Source organism: Orbicella faveolata, unplaced genomic scaffold (assembly GCF_042242905.1).
Source record: "Orbicella faveolata isolate gen_17 unplaced genomic scaffold, um_ofav_v1 contig_15, whole genome shotgun sequence".
Taxonomy (NCBI): domain Eukaryota; kingdom Metazoa; phylum Cnidaria; class Anthozoa; order Scleractinia; family Merulinidae; genus Orbicella; species Orbicella faveolata.
In genome coordinates this window covers 6,055,255-6,073,232 of record NW_028301542.1, presented here as the reverse complement: position 1 = coordinate 6,073,232, position 17,978 = coordinate 6,055,255, and the positions used below count along the sequence as shown (strand labels likewise).

Sequence of the window (17,978 nt, the reverse complement as noted above, 5' to 3'; positions counted from 1 at the left end):
TGGAGAAAATTGAGGGCAAAAATAAAACTATGGTCGATTGCCGCACAGGTGACCCAAGCTCTCTGTGCGAGGAGTAACGGTAACTCACGGTCACCTGTGAGATGCAGGATATGTTGGTTACACTCGTAGCCACCTCCAGGAACGCGTTGATGGACACAAACAAAAATCGTCGTCAATATGTAAACATTATTTGAGCGAACATAAGTTGAACGTACCTCCTTGTCTTTCAGAACAATTTCACGTGCGTACTAAATGTTCCAACAAATTTGATTGCCTAATTAAGGAGATGCTTTTTATAAGAAAACTTAAACCATCCCTAAACGTGCAAACGGACTCGATTCGCGCAAAGGTATTCACTTATGAACTTATGATCCTTTGTCATGATGCTAATTTGTAGAGACTGTATAGAAATCAAATCTTCGCATTATTCGTTCACTTTGCCTTGAGAATGGTGTCACACTGACGCCGAAACGTCGGCTTTTAACGTTAATATTCGCCTGCTTATGTTTTAAGAAATCATTATTGATCAAGGCGATAGATATATTCAGCTATTAAATAGAAATAGAGCCTAGTCAGTCTTCGATTGGGGAAGTAGATAGGGAAAAAATTAAATCTGAGACCTAAGTTCACGGGTCACTGAAACAAATAACTTGGTACGTGCTAAAATATTGAGAAAAGGTCGGTTTTTAAAGAAAAGTGTTCCCTCCGACGGTCGAAAGTTTTCTCTTACTTCTAATTTCCATATGAGAATGATATTGCCAAAGGCTTCCAAATATACAAGCAATTGGTTAAAAGGGCCCTACTGTGCAAAATAGAACTATTTCGGGGACGAAGATGGAAGTGGATTGCAGGTTATCATTTTGTGAAAAACCAGAACCCACTGAAATGCCTAAGGAACTAACCGCAGTCTACTTTTCTAGTAGATTCTAATCAATTAAGGTGGTATGGTACCCTAAAATATGGCGATGTTCATGAAAAATTCAATTTCTTGGAAATACAAGACTTAAGACCCTTGAGGACTTGTCAAAAACATTTTGAAACGATCTTGCCGAATTTCCTTCTAGATGAGTGTGAAATTTAAGGAAAGTACACAGTGGTATAAGTTTTTTCACGTGGTAACGACCATAGCAACGACTGTTTACTATAAGAACGTGACCAAAAATATAGATTAATTTTAACTTATATGAACGAAACTATTTAGAAAAAACTTTTAAGACATGCACAACTCGATTGGTATAATTATTTGTGAAAAGCTTTGCCTCAAATTGCCATCACAGGCTCATTCATTTCCCTTATGACAAGGAATATTTCCCACAACTGCGGTAACTTTTTACAAAATAGAACAACCATTGCACCCCCTCCCCCGAGATCCAATCTGCACCCCCCCCCCCCACTATTTGTGGCTCGTTAAATGCTTAATACTTCGTGTAAGAAACTTAAAGTGCATTTTTCTCAAAAGTTAACTTTTGTACCGACTGACTTCGCGCCAAGGTTTTTAAATAGAATTTCTGAAACTTGGGCTCATCAAAGACCAATAGTGTCGTGATGATATAAACCCAAAAAATCGTAACATTTTCAGGTCTGTCACGTGACATGAGATGATTTGTCCACTGGGTGTGGTAAAAAATAAGGTTATTTGCAAATAAAGCTGTAAAAAGCACTGAAAATAAGAGTTAACTGTCAAAACTTAGGTTCATATCACAGAACAAAACAGAAACTTACATGATATGCTTATTTGACAGTCAATTCTTGTTTTGTAAAAGAGCAGGAAGTGTTGGCGGCAATACTATAAAACACTACTTCAAAAGGCTGTGGCTGGTTTCCATAGCAACCATTTTGAGTAAAACTCTAGAAATTTAATTTCTCTTCTTGAGTGCAATAGCACACAATTGATCTTTCTTTACCAGATTTAAACAAACTTTTTGGTCCATATTGAGGGTACCGTACCACCTTAAGGCTCGCCCAACGGCTGCTGTGTCACTTTTTTGTTTCTACCACATTTTGACGTCATCGGGAATCCAGTTACTGCACAGACGCAGGGCAACATGGGGTCTATTTGCTAAATATTAGTCAGCGAGGCCGAAGGCCGAGTCAACTGCTACCTTATAGAATGTATGCAATGATGTGCAGTGTATACAATGAGAACACGATGCTGCATGGTGTTGCCATTTTATCTTATGAATAAATCACAACTGATGCAGTTTGCTTTCTAATTGAAGTTTATTTATACACAGTACAACTTGAAATCTTAGCAAACTATCAAAAGCAGTGCATGCACAAGATCAGGAAAATGTTGCGGCACTGAAAATTATTTCCACCGTCTATTTTTTAGCAAATATCCTAACAGCAACGCAACAAAGCTTAAATTATTATTTTTACTTTATTTGCTGTTCTATTGGCCTTAATCAATTTTCTTGTGCTAACGATAGTGATGTTCCTCCCGTTAAAGCTATTCTTTTGTCAATTCCTCTCCGATGTCAGCTTTTTAATGCCCGGCTGACTGCTCAATCTGTGAAGGAAAACATTTTAAAATATTAGTATTTTGGCTACTCATAAATACTTCTTTTTTAAGGGCTTCACATTTATTGTTTAGTCTTAGGTATCGCAATAGGTAGTCCTTTTACGTGAGCCTTATTACTGACATCCCTGGGCTAATTGCGTTATTGAGTTGATATCTCTGAATATACTTTTGGGGGTAGAATAGCCATCAATTGAAACTGAAACTGTCAATGCTGCCACTATTTTTTAGTTTGCGCAATTTTTTTTTGATGCCACAATAATGATATCAAACAATTGCCAAATCATTCGTTAACGACGGATTTTTGGTCATGTTCGAGATATGCAAAAGATTACCATAAGCCGGCGCTTATCTAGGTTTCTATGCAGCATGAAGCGACAAGCGAAGGAGTACTGGAATTCCTGATGTCAAATATGCGACGATAATATAAAAAAAAACTAAGACATGAGACACACTAAAATGTTCAAAAGAAAAGCATTGGAACCCAGATTTAGATTTTCGGGGCCTGGTGAGAATAGATGATTGATTATTCTCTACGCATAATTGACTGACCTTTTCGTACGATCTACAGCACCGCCAACTATGCACACCGCAAAGGCAGTACTGACGTTTTTCTCTTTTCTGCGGTAAATCTTCAACATCCTGTAACGACGAAATTGATGCCTAAAAGAAATAAATATTGAATAAACATGTACAGTCAATTAGTTTTCAGAAGAAGAATGTGGTGATGGGAATGTCTAAAGCCGAGTACAACATCCAATGGTATGGGCCTAATTTTAACTGCGAATGACTCAAAAAAGTGCTCGATCACCCCAAATCTTGTATTATAGAATTTTGATTAGCAGTATAAGACGTAACTTTTGGCAATTTTTGAAACTCGTCTGTACATATATACATGTTGCATTGTTTTGAAAATAATATGGGAGATAGTAGAGAAATGAAACTTACTGGCTTAAAATCATGTAAGGCGTCACTGCGATCTACTCCAGGGTGAGCGGCAACTTCAAACAATTCTGTTCGCTTGTTTGGGTCTACCTCCATGTTCTCGTTGTATTCTTCCCCGGCCTCCCCAACGTGAGCAGTGAGATCCACAACCTTGTTGGATAAAATGGCGCTTATATGACACTATATTCTTGGGCAAGAGTAATAGAAAAAGCAAGAATAAACAAAAGAGATCAATACGTAAGCTTACCTTTTGAGGGGAAATGTGGGACTCCTTTCTTTCGTCGTGGCTTTTGTAAACAGGGTTACCAGAAGTAGAACTTAACAACACGAATATGACGAATAAAAAGTACTCCATTTTCTTGGGACTGCCTGGGACGGTGAATGGCTCCTGCGAAATAGAATTGACTAGTGTTCTGGCTAAATGGTCGAAAGCGTATATAATAATTATGGTATAGTGATCTCTCGGCCGCACCTTTCAATTGGAACACTGTCCCTTTAATGAAGGCAGAAACTGCGAGTTTTCCTCAACTGCTCGACAAGGCAGGGCTTCCAAATGATTCAGCCTTGAAATAAAAGTGCTTACAAACATGACAAAAGAGATATTTGAAAACGACAACCCACTGAAGAAACCAGCCACGGTCTACAGTTCTCGAATCAAAGATTTATAGGTTAATTCTAGAATAATATAATTAACCGACGGAATAACTGAATGGGAACGGCTTCGATGAAAAGAACTCAGTTACCTTCTCGATCTAACAGGTTCTCAATAGACTTGTTCACTCGATCAACAAACGGGACGTTTGCGTAAAAGTGCAGCGTTGTGGGACCATTTATAGCGAACCACGCCGACAAACGGCGTAACAATATCCCTTCTGTCTCAACAAGACGATTGTTCAACAATAAAATCGGAAAGCATTAGTTTTCTTTGGAGAAAAAAAGAAGCTCTCTTGGGGTGCTTTCACGTACGCCGTAAAAACGGTACGTCACACCTAAAGCCGCAAGACCATCCCTTTAAGGAAAAAGATGTTCTGCTCACACACGCGCCTGTTAAATAACTGCTGTATGAGCACGAAAGGTCGCCATTTTTTTTCTTTTTTGGCGCGGTGATGAGGTCAAGAATATACTGAAGACAGCCATTCAAAAAATTAAGTCACGAATCTGAGATCGAGATGCTTGATACGTAAACAACCTTTTCAAGATTTATTTAGATCTGTTTGGTTTTCATAGCTGCGTTAATTCGTAGAAATATTTACCCAAATTTATAGAGCTTTGTATGGAGACACCATTTTTGTTAGTTTGCCTAGGAAAATTTCGAAGCCTGTGGAATGTCTCTCATATTCCCTGTCTCTACAGGGTAAGGTTCATCTCTTTTATTTGGCCGACTGATTTTGAAGAATTGAACGGAAACTCCATGTAGAATTTCACTGTAAATGCCATAGCGGACACATTTGCACGTACGTACCAGTCCTGCGTTTCTTCACCCTGCGAGACAGAGATTCTCAGTTCTCTTGATAGTCCAGGAGAGACGAGAGGGAGGCTCTGCTCGCAACCGCTCGATCGTTTGATCAGCCGCCACCCACAAGCTGGGACGAATAAATTAAAAATACTGGGCTTCGACATTTGAAAAGAATCCCCGCGTTAGCTTCAGTTGCAAGCTAGTTTCAGTCGAATACGAACATGGCCTATTGACCGATGAATAACTGGCAATCTTTGATCTTTTGCTGTTTGTGCAGTTCCAGAAACTATTGCCGTACATTAATTCAGCTTAACAAGCTATTCATTGCCAGAGGAGTATATATATGAGGGTTGATAGGCAGGACTTTTTTTAATTATTCCAAAAGAGTTTGTTTATCTGCAGCTAGCTTGCATGCAGTTTGTGAATCACGCGCTGGACAGCGTCGTCCTGGATAAAGCCAAGTTTAGCTTATTTTGTATGTATGTTTTGTTGTCACTCAGTGCTTCGTAGACCTTTACGAGATTTCCGATCGTAGTCATAACGAGCTTTATCGGAAGAAAAAAATCACCACAGGATTCGGGAGATGATCTGTAACCATTCAAACTTTGTAATTACATGACATAAGATGTCTTTTAACATACGGTGAAGAGGTGTTTGCCGACTAATTAGTCTCTTGGATTAGGTCGATAAAGTAGATCTCACTAGATGACCAGCTGTGCGAGGATGGAAGAAAAAGCCTCGCGAATACGCGTGCAAAGCGGAGACTGACGATTGGTGCTTTTTCAAAAACCGAAAACCTTTTATAAATCAAGCGACCGAAGTTCAGCTCTTTGCGATCTGAGCAATGTCCGGTCATATCTGTCATGGTCTGTACTATACGAAGGATATTGCTAATCAGTTAGCATGATTGTATACATGCGATACATTTTCAAGAGGAAACATCCCAGCGTTTTTTAAAAGGCAAATTATGAATCAAAATGGCAAATAAAGGATTGCAAAGCGATACTAATTCCACGCGACGCTTTGCCTCGTAAGAATGTGTCACGCTCAACCACGTAACGCGCGATGGATGCGTAAGGTGACGTATTACCATTGTTGTACGTCGCCATTAACACGAAGGTACCACTCGGGGTCTAAAAGTTAAATGTTGACTGCAGTGGTAATATTTTACTCAGGCGGGAAATTTAAGTTTCAAAGCAATCATGTATTTTATTTCGACATCATCCACGGCACCGGCATGGAGGAAGAACAATCTCCTCCAGTGCCATCGGAGTTCAGCTCTACGCGTCTTGCACGGGTCACAAGCGCGTTCCTTGACCCGCACAAGAATTGGTATGTTTTGACGAAAGAACTATGTGGGGGAACGAGACCAGTTGACTTTTTAAAGAATGGCGTATTTAAGATTTTTCCCGATGAAGTCAAAGTAATCGCTTCGCGCGAACTCGAGCCCGCCAATTTATCGAGATGGAACAGACAGCCAAGAAATTTATGCGTGGCTTCGTCTTTTGGCCTATGTGCTGGTCTGTTAAGACAGAGGGAAATTCCAGCTGATGGTCTGATCAGTTCGCCCTCCTTCCAGTCGGTCGCAAGAATTATAAATTCTATCACCCTTGATTTGGAGCCATTGACGCCGCCGAGCAAAGTTGATTCTGGCGGGAAAATGGTTTACCTCGATCAACTCGAGAGCAACATCCAAATCGAGTCGCTCAAGGCTGAGATGGACGCACTCCAAGCCGAGATAAGAAATCTCCAGTCTCAAGTACAAGAAAAAACTCTGGGTGATTCCATCTCGCTATCAATATCTTCTCCAGAGTCTACGAAATCGTTTTGTTCCTCGCTGACTTGTTCGGGTCGATCATCGCCGACATCCCCATCGACAAGCAGCAGTTCAATTGAAGAAATTAAAAGCAGTCCACTAGGATCGACGACGAAAAAGAGGCAAATAGCAAAGCAATGCAGTCAGGTGATGGCTTCCCTCAACGACGTCAGTGAGAAGTATCGTGAGTCAGTATCTTCTGTGTTGGGGAACGCGTTTATCTTCGGAAATGAAAACGAGAAAGAGCAAGTGAGAGATACAATTTCCGAGGTCGTGGATATGGTCTTGGATGCCAAGGGTCCCAAGAAAGGCTTATCTGATCTCTTATCATCGTCGACCTATGGGCGAATTATGAAATCCATGAGAGTTCCAGATTGGGCGCTTTTGTTTTTTAAGCTTCAGTCAAGGCTTCCTGACTCGGCGTGGCAGACATTGCTAAATTTGACGCAGCTTGGAAAGAGTGGAGTGAGTATACATTCTTACTTAATTTTATTTCTTTTCTTAATTAAATCAATTAACTTAAGGTGACGATATAAATTACTGAGGAATATTTGATGATTGTGAATGATCACCTGTACATCGTTTTTATCACTTTTTTTAAAAAAAATTTAATTACATATTATTGCAGAACAGCCCTCGTACATGTATATATAAGGAAGTAGTACATGTAAAAGCTCTATTAAGCCCCGATCTCTGTCAACAACCCCTGGTTTTAATAAGCTCCCTGTTTGAAAGTTGGTTTTTGTAATAAGCTCCCCTTCTCTAATAAGCCTCCCAACCCCTTTTGAAACATGAGATTTTGTAATTAGTCATCCCCGCCCTGTTCCCTCTTACAAAATCATTATGTCATGCGGCCCAGTTGGTTTGTTTTTAAACAAGTACACACTCAAACACATAGTACAGTTTGTTGCTCAAGGTTATTGAATAATAGAGTTTCACTGCAGTTGTTTGAGTTTTGTAAGTTTGTAAGTTTTGTATTTTAAGATGAAAAGAGCATGTTTGAAGATTTCCATTTCACTCATTGACATTAATTTGTACAGGAGAATTTGCCTGCCAGTTTCAAGCAGGACTTAGTGTGTCCGTCGAATTTCATTAGTACAGTAGGATAACTTATGCTATAGTTTAAATTTAGGATCTACTGAAAGAGCAATTTTGAGAAATTTTGAGGAAATTGTTGAAAGATCACTACCCCTTGAAAAAGTGAAAAAATACTTCCAGGAAAACCGTGGTTCATCAGAACAAGTGATCTTAGGCTATGTTACCTTCTTCGAAGAGCGTATTGTGGTAGGTCTTGACTTTTTACTTGGAAACTGACAATGAATCAAGTTCTAATGTACCATATTACAGTGTATAAATTTTTGTACTGTGAAAAATATTTTTTTTTGTCTTGGTTGGAGAACAACTTGATGGGTCGAATGCAGTCCTATAATCCTTGATTGGTTCTGGTATAGAAAGTAAAAGTAGCTAATAGTACTTATTTTCACCTTTTCTAGTTCATAAATGAGATACTCCAAAAAGGTACATTTGTACGTGATCTTGGCTCAGGACAAGAAACAGTCAACTTAGAGGACACAAAAGGTACTAATCTTGCAAACAAACTTTAGCTTTTAGTTGTAATTCTTTATTGTTGTGCAGTTTGACATGGAAAGTTGTACACAAGATGTGTAAAACTGTGGTGTGTACTTTGTGGTTCTGGTCAGAAGATACATCCATATGTGATACCTACCCCTGAAGAGACAATTTTTCGAAAGGAGTAAAAATCAGATTACTGTAAAAGAATTTTCAGAAAAGTTGTCTATGGTACAAACAAAAAGCCCTTGTAAAGTGTACATTTTGCTATGACAGCCAAATTTCTTAAAGTTAAATCTGCACTGGTTTTATCTTTTAGAGTTTAAATTGTTTTTGGAAAACCATAAAGAGTATTGGGCTCTAAAGCAAAGAGAGGCAGATGAAAGGTACATGGAGTTAGCACAAGGCCAGGTGCCAGTTAATGAGCCAAAGCAGAAAAAGAGGAAGAAATCGAAGAAAGAAATGGTACCAGAACACACCAGGGATGACACTTTTTCAACATATGCAGCTGAGCTTCAAATTCAGTTTTTTGTGAAGGTAAACTATTATTATGAGACAAACGGCATTTGAAGTTCAGATTTCAAATACAGCTGTACTACCCTGTATGTTACAGGCAGTTTTAAAATTTTTGACCAGTGAGTGCCATTTTAAACAAAGCTAATCAATATGTGAGCCTGAAGACCTCCTTTAATTTGTTCTCAGAAGTAGTCACAGTTTGGGAAAGGAACGTGATGTTGCTAAGATTTCAGTTACCATTTAAGCATCAAAAAGGGATTGAAATTATTATCACCATTCCCTTTAGTCTGATTTGTCAAGCCTGATCCATTCTGTTAGTGATTGAAATAGTAAAATCAGATGTTAATTAGCCTTCACTTATACAAGTTTTCTAAGGTGGAAATGCCAGCTTTTTTTAAGGCCAATCATGAGCAAAAGCTCATTTTAACTGTACTCTTTAAATGTCTAAATATTTCAAATTGTCCAGTCTACTTAAAAATGTTTACCCTATTCTTTATGAGGTACCAACATTCTCAGTCTTCCTGAGCAGCTTTCTACTGCCTATGACCTACACTCCTATAGATACTCAGCCACAAAAGCATGGGATAGCCTACCTGGCAATTTGAGAATGCTCCTGAATCTCCATGATTTTAAATGTTATATCAGCCAACTAAATTTTAAATTGTGATCAGCTGTAAACATGTACATGTCTGTATAGTAGGGAGTGGGAGTTAACTATTAGCATAGGACATTTATCTTCTCGGAGATATTAGTGTTTATGGCTACTCCGTAAATCAAAGGTGAAATAAAGTTTATGTGTGTATGTATGTAGGAGAAGTACCTAAACATACATGTACAAGTAGACATCTACAAATCTCTTATCGTAGCAATAATGATTTATTTCAGATCTGCAGGTATGCCTGCATGCCCCTCTGTAAAAAAACCATTTGCATGGTTCTGGTCTTCAACTGAATAATAACCCTGCCAAATATTAATTTCAGGTCTGTTGTGATTGGAGAGACATTGCCCTTACCATACGTGATAAAGTATTTAATCAGCATGAGGAACAGTTGATAGACATCCATGATGTCAAGGTAACAAAATACTCTGTGGCTTTTAAGACAGGGGTTTTTGTAAGGGGGTTACAAATTTATTGTATTTTTCTTTGTATAGGAAATAATACCCATGCTGGAACTAGAATTTTAAGTTATTAATGGCATGAAGAACCATTGCTGCTACTGTTGATGTATCATTGACAAAAGGCATTGCAAAAAATGTGATCCAACATTATGCCAGGTAACACAGAGGTTCTAGGTTTCTTCTCTTCACTTTCAAAACATTGTATTCTTTTTGTAACTGAGTTGCTGGCCTTTGTAGTAGTGACAGTCCTTCATTTACCAAATTACAGTATTTGTGCACAAGTGCTGCTATCCCTAGGGCCGCTACTGTAGAAATCAGGAATTTTTGTGAAAGTTCCCATTCAACCATTGTCTTAGCATATTGGAAGATGACTTTGCATTTATTCATGGTCTTTGTTTCAGTGCAAAGAGTGGGGATTTCTGTTAAAGAAATTATTTGGCCATCACCTTGGCACAGGGGACTACGGACATCTTGTCGTGGACCACAGTGCAATGCTGTTGCGACATTTTCGTTCCCTATATAAATATTCTGGCCAAGGATTTGAGTCTTCACACAAGCTACACAGGCAGTTGTATTCCAGGGCCACAAATCATGATTGTTCAGGACAAGGCCAATCTTGTAAGTATGCATAAATTTTAAACATATAGAAATAACAAAAAATGAAAGTTAGTTATTGAAACCATGGAAAATTGCTTTATAGCTATGGTTTACAGCTACATGAAAAACTTATTGAAAAGTCTTTTTTTGCAACTAACCTTACCCTTGTAGAAACGAGTGATTCATGTTTGACATTATGGTGTCGTAGAATGCCTGGACAGCCAACTAAACACCTATTTGCAATCAGTAAATTCCATTGTTGAAAAATAACACTTATACACAAATTTTAATGTTGATGGAAACTGCTTTATCTCCAGCTTTTGTAAATTAGACATGACGTTCTGCCTTTTGAAATGGTCACATAGGGGCAGAGTTTTAATTTGAATATTTGTGTTCTGACTTGTCGGTTTAACCCGAGTAGATGTACCTTATAGTCCCACTTTACTCGTTGTTGTTGTAATACATCCAAGTTGAAATGGAATTGCTACAAGCAAGTGAAAATTTCCATTCATTTTCAGTGAACCAAATCCTTACTCACTGGTATACAACCATGCTTTTGTCACTGCGGTATTCATTCCAACAAGCAAGGGAATGCATCATTTCAGGTTAGTGTTGAGGGTTCTTTTTATGTTTATTTTATCAAAATGTATTTGAATTTGAAAAGTTTACACAGAGAGCTGGAACAGGTGTGAAACTGGTTCAGCCAGAATTGCATAAAAAGAAGGAAGAAAAATTATAATTTGTTTCATGCAGAGATGGTGTCCTATACTCCATTGCTATATGCAGCTGATTCGCGTTTGCTGCATGACTGAAGTTCATTGTTTTGCTAACCAAATTTACTTACTGAGTGTGATTTTATATTGTGTGTCCCTCCTTAGGCAAGAAGAAGTTTTTTTACCGTGGATGTGGCTGGAAAAGCATTGACATGAAATCATGGACAAAGGAGAAAAGAAACTGGATAACGATGGTTTGTGACTTATTTAACCAAATGTTTGGAAATGACTTTCTGGTATACACATACACTGCTGATCATGGTACCAAAGTTAGCAATGAAGATTTGTCAAGACTACTGGAGTATGATCATGATTATTGGGAAGTACAATACGCCAATCATGTACTGAATAATACGGAGCAATCATCTATCAGAGAGGGTGTAAAAGAGAATCTTTGTAAACCAAGACCCCCTCTCAACACTGACTTGCTAAATGATGTTCCTGCAAGCCTGTTCCCCGCTAATTTGGGCAATGACCAACGAGATGATGTACCTGCAAGTGTGATGCAAAATTGCCAAAGTCAAAGTTCACCAAAGCCCAAACAAGAAATGCATGAGGACTCTGATGACTGCAAAATTGAGGATGTAACATCTTCACCACAGGGTCTTGCCAAAGATGTCTCCAACATAGAGGCCGATTTATGTGCTCCCTTGCAGAATGATGTCCCTCAAAATACTGTTCCAGAGTTTCAGAGTCACCAAACACCTGAGCAGGTGACTTGTGAAGACACCATCGATGATATGTCAGCAGAATCGCTTGTCAGTGGAAGTTCTTGTTTTTCTCCCATCACTGAAGGAGGGCGACTTGATGGATCAAACCAGGCTGCCTTACGTGTCTCTATGGATGAAGCCACCACAAGAGCGGAAGTGGCTGCACTATTCAACCTAATACCACCTATATCAAGTAAACCGTCCTCTGGTCTTCATCCAGTTCGTGATGCTACAACAATTTCTGATCCGTTCACATTGAATATGCGCCCTTGTGAAAATGTTGTCAAGGAAGCTGAAAAGCTTCTTGATGATGAAACGAATAAGGGAAACCATCCATCTGGTATCAACATAGTGGGTATTGGACAGTTCTCCGAACGTGGATTATCAGTTTTGAAACAGTTTTGCACCATAGCAAATACTAGACATAAGGTGTGTTCTGAGGCAAATTGGCTCAACCAGTTGAGGTGCTCATCACCAGATTTAGTGAGGATTCAGGAAGCCCTTTGGCACCAACCAGCCACTAATATAATCCTTAGGTTTGGAAAGAAAAGTATTGACGTTACTTCATTTGCAGATCTTGCATTGGAAAGGTATATTGACAGTTTTGTAATAGACATTTCCATAGGAAAGTACTTAGAAGAAGCAAGAATGAACGGAAATGACAATACACTTTACTTTCCTTCAGAATTTTATGACTGGATGAAAGCACCCGACATCAATTTCAAGGAAAAGTGGATGGCGAGAACAGCATCTGAATTGAAGAATTTCAACACCCTCCAGCAAATATTAGTCCCAGTCCATATGCCAAACCACTGGGGTTTGATTTATGTCAATTTGTCAAGGATGGAAATGTACTTTGATGATGGACTAAGATATGTTCCCCCATTTACAACCCTTCCCACAATCAAAGATTTGTTGGAACTGCTGACAATTATGTATCCATCTCATGCGACCCTCCAAACAAAGTTTTGGGTAAACTGCAACCACTTCAAGCGATTTGGAATGCCAGATCAAAGAGTGAATGATTCGAAGATGATTGGTGCTGGGAGCTGTGGAGTTGGTGTTATCATGGCAGCAAGAGACTTCTTGGAGAGGGGCCCTTCATGTATCAACAGCTTTGCGTGGAGATACAGTGACATGGACTTGCATCGGAAAAACCTTATGCTTCAGATTCTTGATTGGGCCCGCTTGTAAATTTAGTTTGTTTAGCTTGCAGTGACAATGCTCCGGTGCAGTTCGTTCAAATTGAGCTATTGCTATCTCACACCAAAATTTATCTTTTGTTTCCTGTTGATTTAATTTCCTTTTCAACTAACTTTAAACTATTCTGTCTTTTTTGGGTGGTCAGTTCATTTGAGCTGTTGTTATCTGAGGGCAGAATATAATTCCCTTTTCAACTAACTTTAAACTATTCTGTCTTTTTTGGGTGGTGAGCTCATTTGAGCTGTTGTTATCTGAGGGCAGAGTATAATTCCCTTTTCAACTAACTTTAAACTATTCTGTCTTTTTTGTGTGGTCAGTTCATTTGAGCTGTTGTTATCTGAGGGCAGAATATAATTTCCTTTTCAACTAACTTTAAACTATTCTGTCTTTTTTGGGTGGTCAGTTCGTTTGAGCTGTTGTTATCTGAGGGAAGAATAATTTCCTTTTCAACTAACTTTAAACTATTCTGTCTTTCTCGGGTAGTCAGCTCAGTTACAGCTTTTTTCTTTTCCTTTATTTTCGTTCGGAACTGCTACTGAAACATCAATATTCCACCAAATTGTTTTGTCATTGCATAAAGTTAACATCTGTAGCGTCTTGTTACACAGTGTTTTGACGTTATACTTTTTTCACAATCTCATATCCGAGAAATAAACATGGCCTCTTGTTTATTTGTAACTGGAAATTGCGTATTTTAGGAAAAATTTACTTTCGACACAAAAAATCGTAGTGTTAATTTTCCATGCCTGTTAGTCGAGAACATTTCCGGCCACCACAACAGTCCAAACTCTCTTGTAGCCCTTCCTTCACCACGTCCCACAACAATTTGAATTTGAAGCGTTGGAAATTTGTTCGCAGTACGTTCGTGTGCCCTTGCTTTGGCTGCTTCAAGTGCGGTTCTTCCATCTTGTTCTTCGGTAAATGCAGATATCTCCTCGTCTCCCAGGTAAGCCTTTTTTATATGCAGTTTTAAGCCGCTCCGTTTCTGTAGGGCGTCAACCAGATCGCTAATGTGATAATCCCTGTACGACAGTACTTTGGAGGTTTCCCTCCATATAGGGGGGCGTAGATGTCTCTTCTCCCGTATGCTGTTGATGAATGCATTTGGCATATCCGCCAGCATAGCCTGGAAGTATTCTTGTGGCACGTCATATCTTTCCACGCGACACCATTTACCTAATGCCAGTAAAGGAGGAGTCATAAGAGTCCAAACCTTGCAGGATTGATACCTCGCTGCTGCCCCCCCCCCCCTCCCCTCGAAAAAAGTCTTAATCATGCTCTCCTTTTGGACTAGTAAGTGTGCGTCTCCCATGTCATTCGTATGTTAAATTAAGTATTGAAAGCTTCCCATGCATTCAAATAAAATGGTCAAACCAAAAGAGGAGTTCATTCGTGAGTCGATTTGAATTGGTGACTTTTAATGCATTTCAACGTATTACCTGAGCTCGTACCTACTATTGAAACAATGATGGTATTTTTTTCTCGACCGGAAGTACCATATTCCTGCAAATAGATTCAATCAAATATCACTTCCATAGATTTACTTCGCAAGAGATTTTATTATCTCGTCTATAGGATAACCTGCGATCAGGCCCAATTTTAGCATCGCTCTTATGTCCTCTTATGTCGCAATTCGCTAATTTTCGTTTCCCATGGGAAAAGGTTTACCATTGAAGCGAAAATAGAGCCTGGTCAAAGGTTATCTATAGGGTTGTTATTGCTCTTACCAGGAGCTTTGGGATGTAAACAGGAATTCATGCTATCCACAAGGCCCCCGATCCATTCTTTATAGGTCGCCGACCTGCGTCCTTTCTTGGTTGTTCGCGGAAGCTGTACGACTTCTTCGCCTTTGTAAAAGGGCAAAAATGAAACCGTTTCCGCTTGGCTGTGTTTTACAAGTCTGTGTCGCGGAAGCGCAGCCGTTGTGTTGAAGGAGCAAAGGCAAAGGTCACAGCGTGTCTTATATACCACTAAGGCTATCACTTCCAAACCAAAATGCGAAATTAACCAAAGAAGGCCCCCGAAAAAACTCAGATCTTGAATGTAGCTCTGCGATTATACACAATGTTGTGTTGCGAAAAGAGGGCTTTGCCAAGTAGGGGAAATGGAATGACATCTGTCAGTTTGGCACAATCACACAAATGATTCGGAACAGACAATTAGTATTTTATTGGGGGAGGGGGCACTGAATAACTTCTTTATCTCTTTGCCGTGAAAAGTAGTGCAACGTTAGTTGAATGATATTCTTCGGGTTCCTGATCGCTGTTTTTGTTTTCTCGAAAATTTTGCAGCACATTTCTTCAGTTTCTATATTTACTAAACTTTTTGTTTGAGAACTGTCGACTCCCACTACCCCACAGCAGACCCTCGATCTTTTTGAAAGGGATTATAGTTCTCACACGCCGGAACAAAGGATCAATAAGAGCCGGAAAACATGATTGTAGCATTTGCTCCTGAGTAAGATTTGATCGTATGCTGCTCTTTGAACGCATTTTGCATTTCGTGTTCGTCTCAATCTCCTTTCATTTCTGTGGGTGTTGGAAGCAAGGAGAATGGCGAGAAACAAGCGGAAGAAACTCGTAGACAGAGAGAAAATGAAAGGCATTCGGATTGAAGCAAAGAAACGATGGAGGAATAAGAAGGCGAAAGCCAAATGTCTCAAGAATGCTGTTGAGCTTGCTCGCGAGTCAGAAGCTAAACCTGCAGTTGTTGCCGAAGCAGTGCGACCGTCCATGAGCTGTCAGCTTCCCGAGCCAGAGCAAGGTTTTGCTGAGCCAAAACCGGCCAAGCATTGTGAAGCAAAGAAAAGCCCGGTCGTGGTAGATGTTCTTGGATCAACCTCCAAAACCAAGAAATCGGACGAGGCTCGAACCCGGGTATCTGCACCATTGAAAGAGATAAATCCTTCGGAAGTAGTGAGATCAGAAATTTTTTTGGGCTGTGGATCTTTTGGCACGTGTTACCTGGCCTACTACAGAGGGATTTCGGTAGCAGTAAAAGAATTTAAGCCTCGGCAGTCAAGGTCACAGGATGAGATAAAGCAAGAAGTTCTCAGAGAGGCTCAAATGATTGGCCAGCTCGGTGACCACCGTGGACTGCCTTTACTGTTTGGAGTTATCACTAAATCACTGCCGCTGCGACTGATAACTCAGTTCCATGGCCAGAACAACTCTTGTTCAACATTACACAAGGTTATCAAAAAGGGGACACTTGACAAGCCTTCTTGGATAGGAATTCTGAAAAAAATAATGGACGCTCTCAATCATACGCACAAAGCCGGTGTTGTTCATAACGACATCAAATCAAACAACGTTGTGCTGGAAAAACCTGGAGAACAATGGAATCCCGTAATTATTGATTTTGGGAAAGCGCGACGCATTGCCAACCCAAAACCATTGATGGATTTGTCACCTTCCGCACAAGAAGAATACCGGCGGTCTTACCCACATATCGCGCCAGAAATTGTTAGTGGAAAAGGACAGCAAAGTGTAGCTTCTGATGTCTTTTCTTTCGGAAAGATTGCGCTGAAAATTTTAAATTTATTGCCTACCGCAACAGCGCTTTCTCTGAAAGTGGCGAAGAAATTAACCTCTGACGATCCAACAAAGCGCCCATCATTAAATGAATTTGCTGCTGTTCTATAGACACGGGACTTTCAATCAATTGTTACACATTGTTATACTGCGAACAATTCCAGCCGATTAGCATGAATTGACGAATTTTCATTTTTTCCATAGCTCGCTTTCAGTATTATTAGCCTATTAGAACTGTCAAGACTGATGGACGATGGTATATTTCAATATGACGACACGAATTGTTGGTGTTTTACTGTGCAATAAATGCCCTTAGCACACAAACAAATTTATGCTGTCTTTGATGATGTGTATTTGCTTAAATTTATCGTGATTTGTTTAATGTTACGTTAGTCTTTGAAACAGGGGAAGGGGCTCAATTGCAAGAAAAGCGTGAATGGCCGGCTATTCCAAAAAAAACTTTTCACGCGAACTAGACGAGAATCCTCGCGCTGTGGTTTTATCACGTACACTGCGTGTGCTCGTGGGAATTTATCAATGCATGAGGTGTTACCGAAAATCCCATTAACTAATTATATCAGTTATATTCTTGGTCAGGAGAATGTGAGAACTGCGTTCTTATGTTACAGGTCTTAATTGGTTGACGGTAGATTCAATCTACCGTCAGACTAATTTGCATAAATTTTTTCGCGCCTTAAAGCTCGTTATGTTTTACATATATTTAGAACAGGACCTCTCTGTATATCACCGGTAGGTGAGTGAGTTTCCTGTGATAAATAATGTTATTATTATTGCAGTTACTGTAAACTACAATGGAAAATTCAGAGTTCGAACGACAAGGAAATCGAGCCGTTGCAAGCAGAGGTTCCGTCTCGTCTCTCACCGAGCAGAGAGGGAAGGTAATGTCTGTTTGGCAGGGTACCCAAAGGTTGAAATAAAAAACAATATAAGTTACCAAATACTCAACTTTCTTCCGTGTTTTTCATTTATGAAACTGTTCCCTGAAAAACCTACGAAATAGCACCGTCAGCCTTGAGAGAAGAGGTTTTCCCCACGAAATAGAAACTTATGCTCAGTGGCGGTTTTCCAGGACATGTAATCTGAAGCTCTCGCTCTGTTTACAAGGCTTATTCAAACAGGTGATATCTTAGAAGCTCATGGAAAGCTTGTATGTTACTGGTGAGGGTACACTCGGTGCCGGTGGGGGTACTCCCAGAAAAATG

At 39.6% G+C, this 17,978-nt stretch overlaps 3 protein-coding genes across 5 annotated transcripts; 2 read left to right on the top strand and 1 right to left on the bottom strand.

Moving 5' to 3' along the window:
- Nucleotides 1–2,201: 2,201 nt before the first annotated feature.
- On the bottom strand, nucleotides 2,202–4,509 carry LOC110060104 (uncharacterized). 3 transcript variants are annotated; one of them, XM_089288155.1, is made up of 5 exons: nucleotides 4,207–4,479; nucleotides 3,711–3,851; nucleotides 3,467–3,613; nucleotides 3,071–3,181; nucleotides 2,202–2,509 (listed from the first exon to the last, which is right to left on the bottom strand). In XM_089288155.1, the coding sequence occupies exons 2-5, from the start codon at nucleotides 3,816–3,818 to the stop codon at nucleotides 2,486–2,488; spliced, it is 390 nt and encodes a 129-aa protein (XP_089144281.1). In that variant the 5' UTR covers nucleotides 3,819–3,851; nucleotides 4,207–4,479; the 3' UTR covers nucleotides 2,202–2,485. The 3 variants fall into 3 exon arrangements, with proteins under 3 accessions (XP_089144281.1, XP_089144280.1, XP_089144279.1); XM_089288154.1 differs by adding an exon at nucleotides 3,936–4,026 and having other exon boundaries at nucleotides 2,453–3,181; nucleotides 4,207–4,509; XM_089288153.1 differs by having other exon boundaries at nucleotides 2,453–3,181; nucleotides 4,207–4,504.
- Nucleotides 4,510–5,460: 951 nt separating this feature from the next.
- Nucleotides 5,461–13,900, top strand: LOC110040740 (uncharacterized). The gene is made up of 8 exons (XM_089288505.1): nucleotides 5,461–7,259; nucleotides 7,857–8,019; nucleotides 8,229–8,313; nucleotides 8,624–8,841; nucleotides 9,801–9,893; nucleotides 10,341–10,557; nucleotides 11,055–11,141; nucleotides 11,415–13,900. Exons 1-8 carry the CDS (start codon nucleotides 6,064–6,066, stop codon nucleotides 13,211–13,213), a joined length of 3,858 nt encoding a protein of 1,285 aa, XP_089144631.1. The 5' UTR covers nucleotides 5,461–6,063; the 3' UTR covers nucleotides 13,214–13,900.
- Nucleotides 13,901–13,987: 87 nt separating this feature from the next.
- On the top strand, nucleotides 13,988–17,185 carry LOC149113260 (uncharacterized). Its single transcript, XM_089288152.1, has one exon. The coding sequence runs from the start codon at nucleotides 15,775–15,777 to the stop codon at nucleotides 16,864–16,866; it is 1,092 nt and encodes a 363-aa protein (XP_089144278.1). The 5' UTR covers nucleotides 13,988–15,774; the 3' UTR covers nucleotides 16,867–17,185.
- The last annotated feature ends 793 nt before the right edge of the window (nucleotides 17,186–17,978 follow it).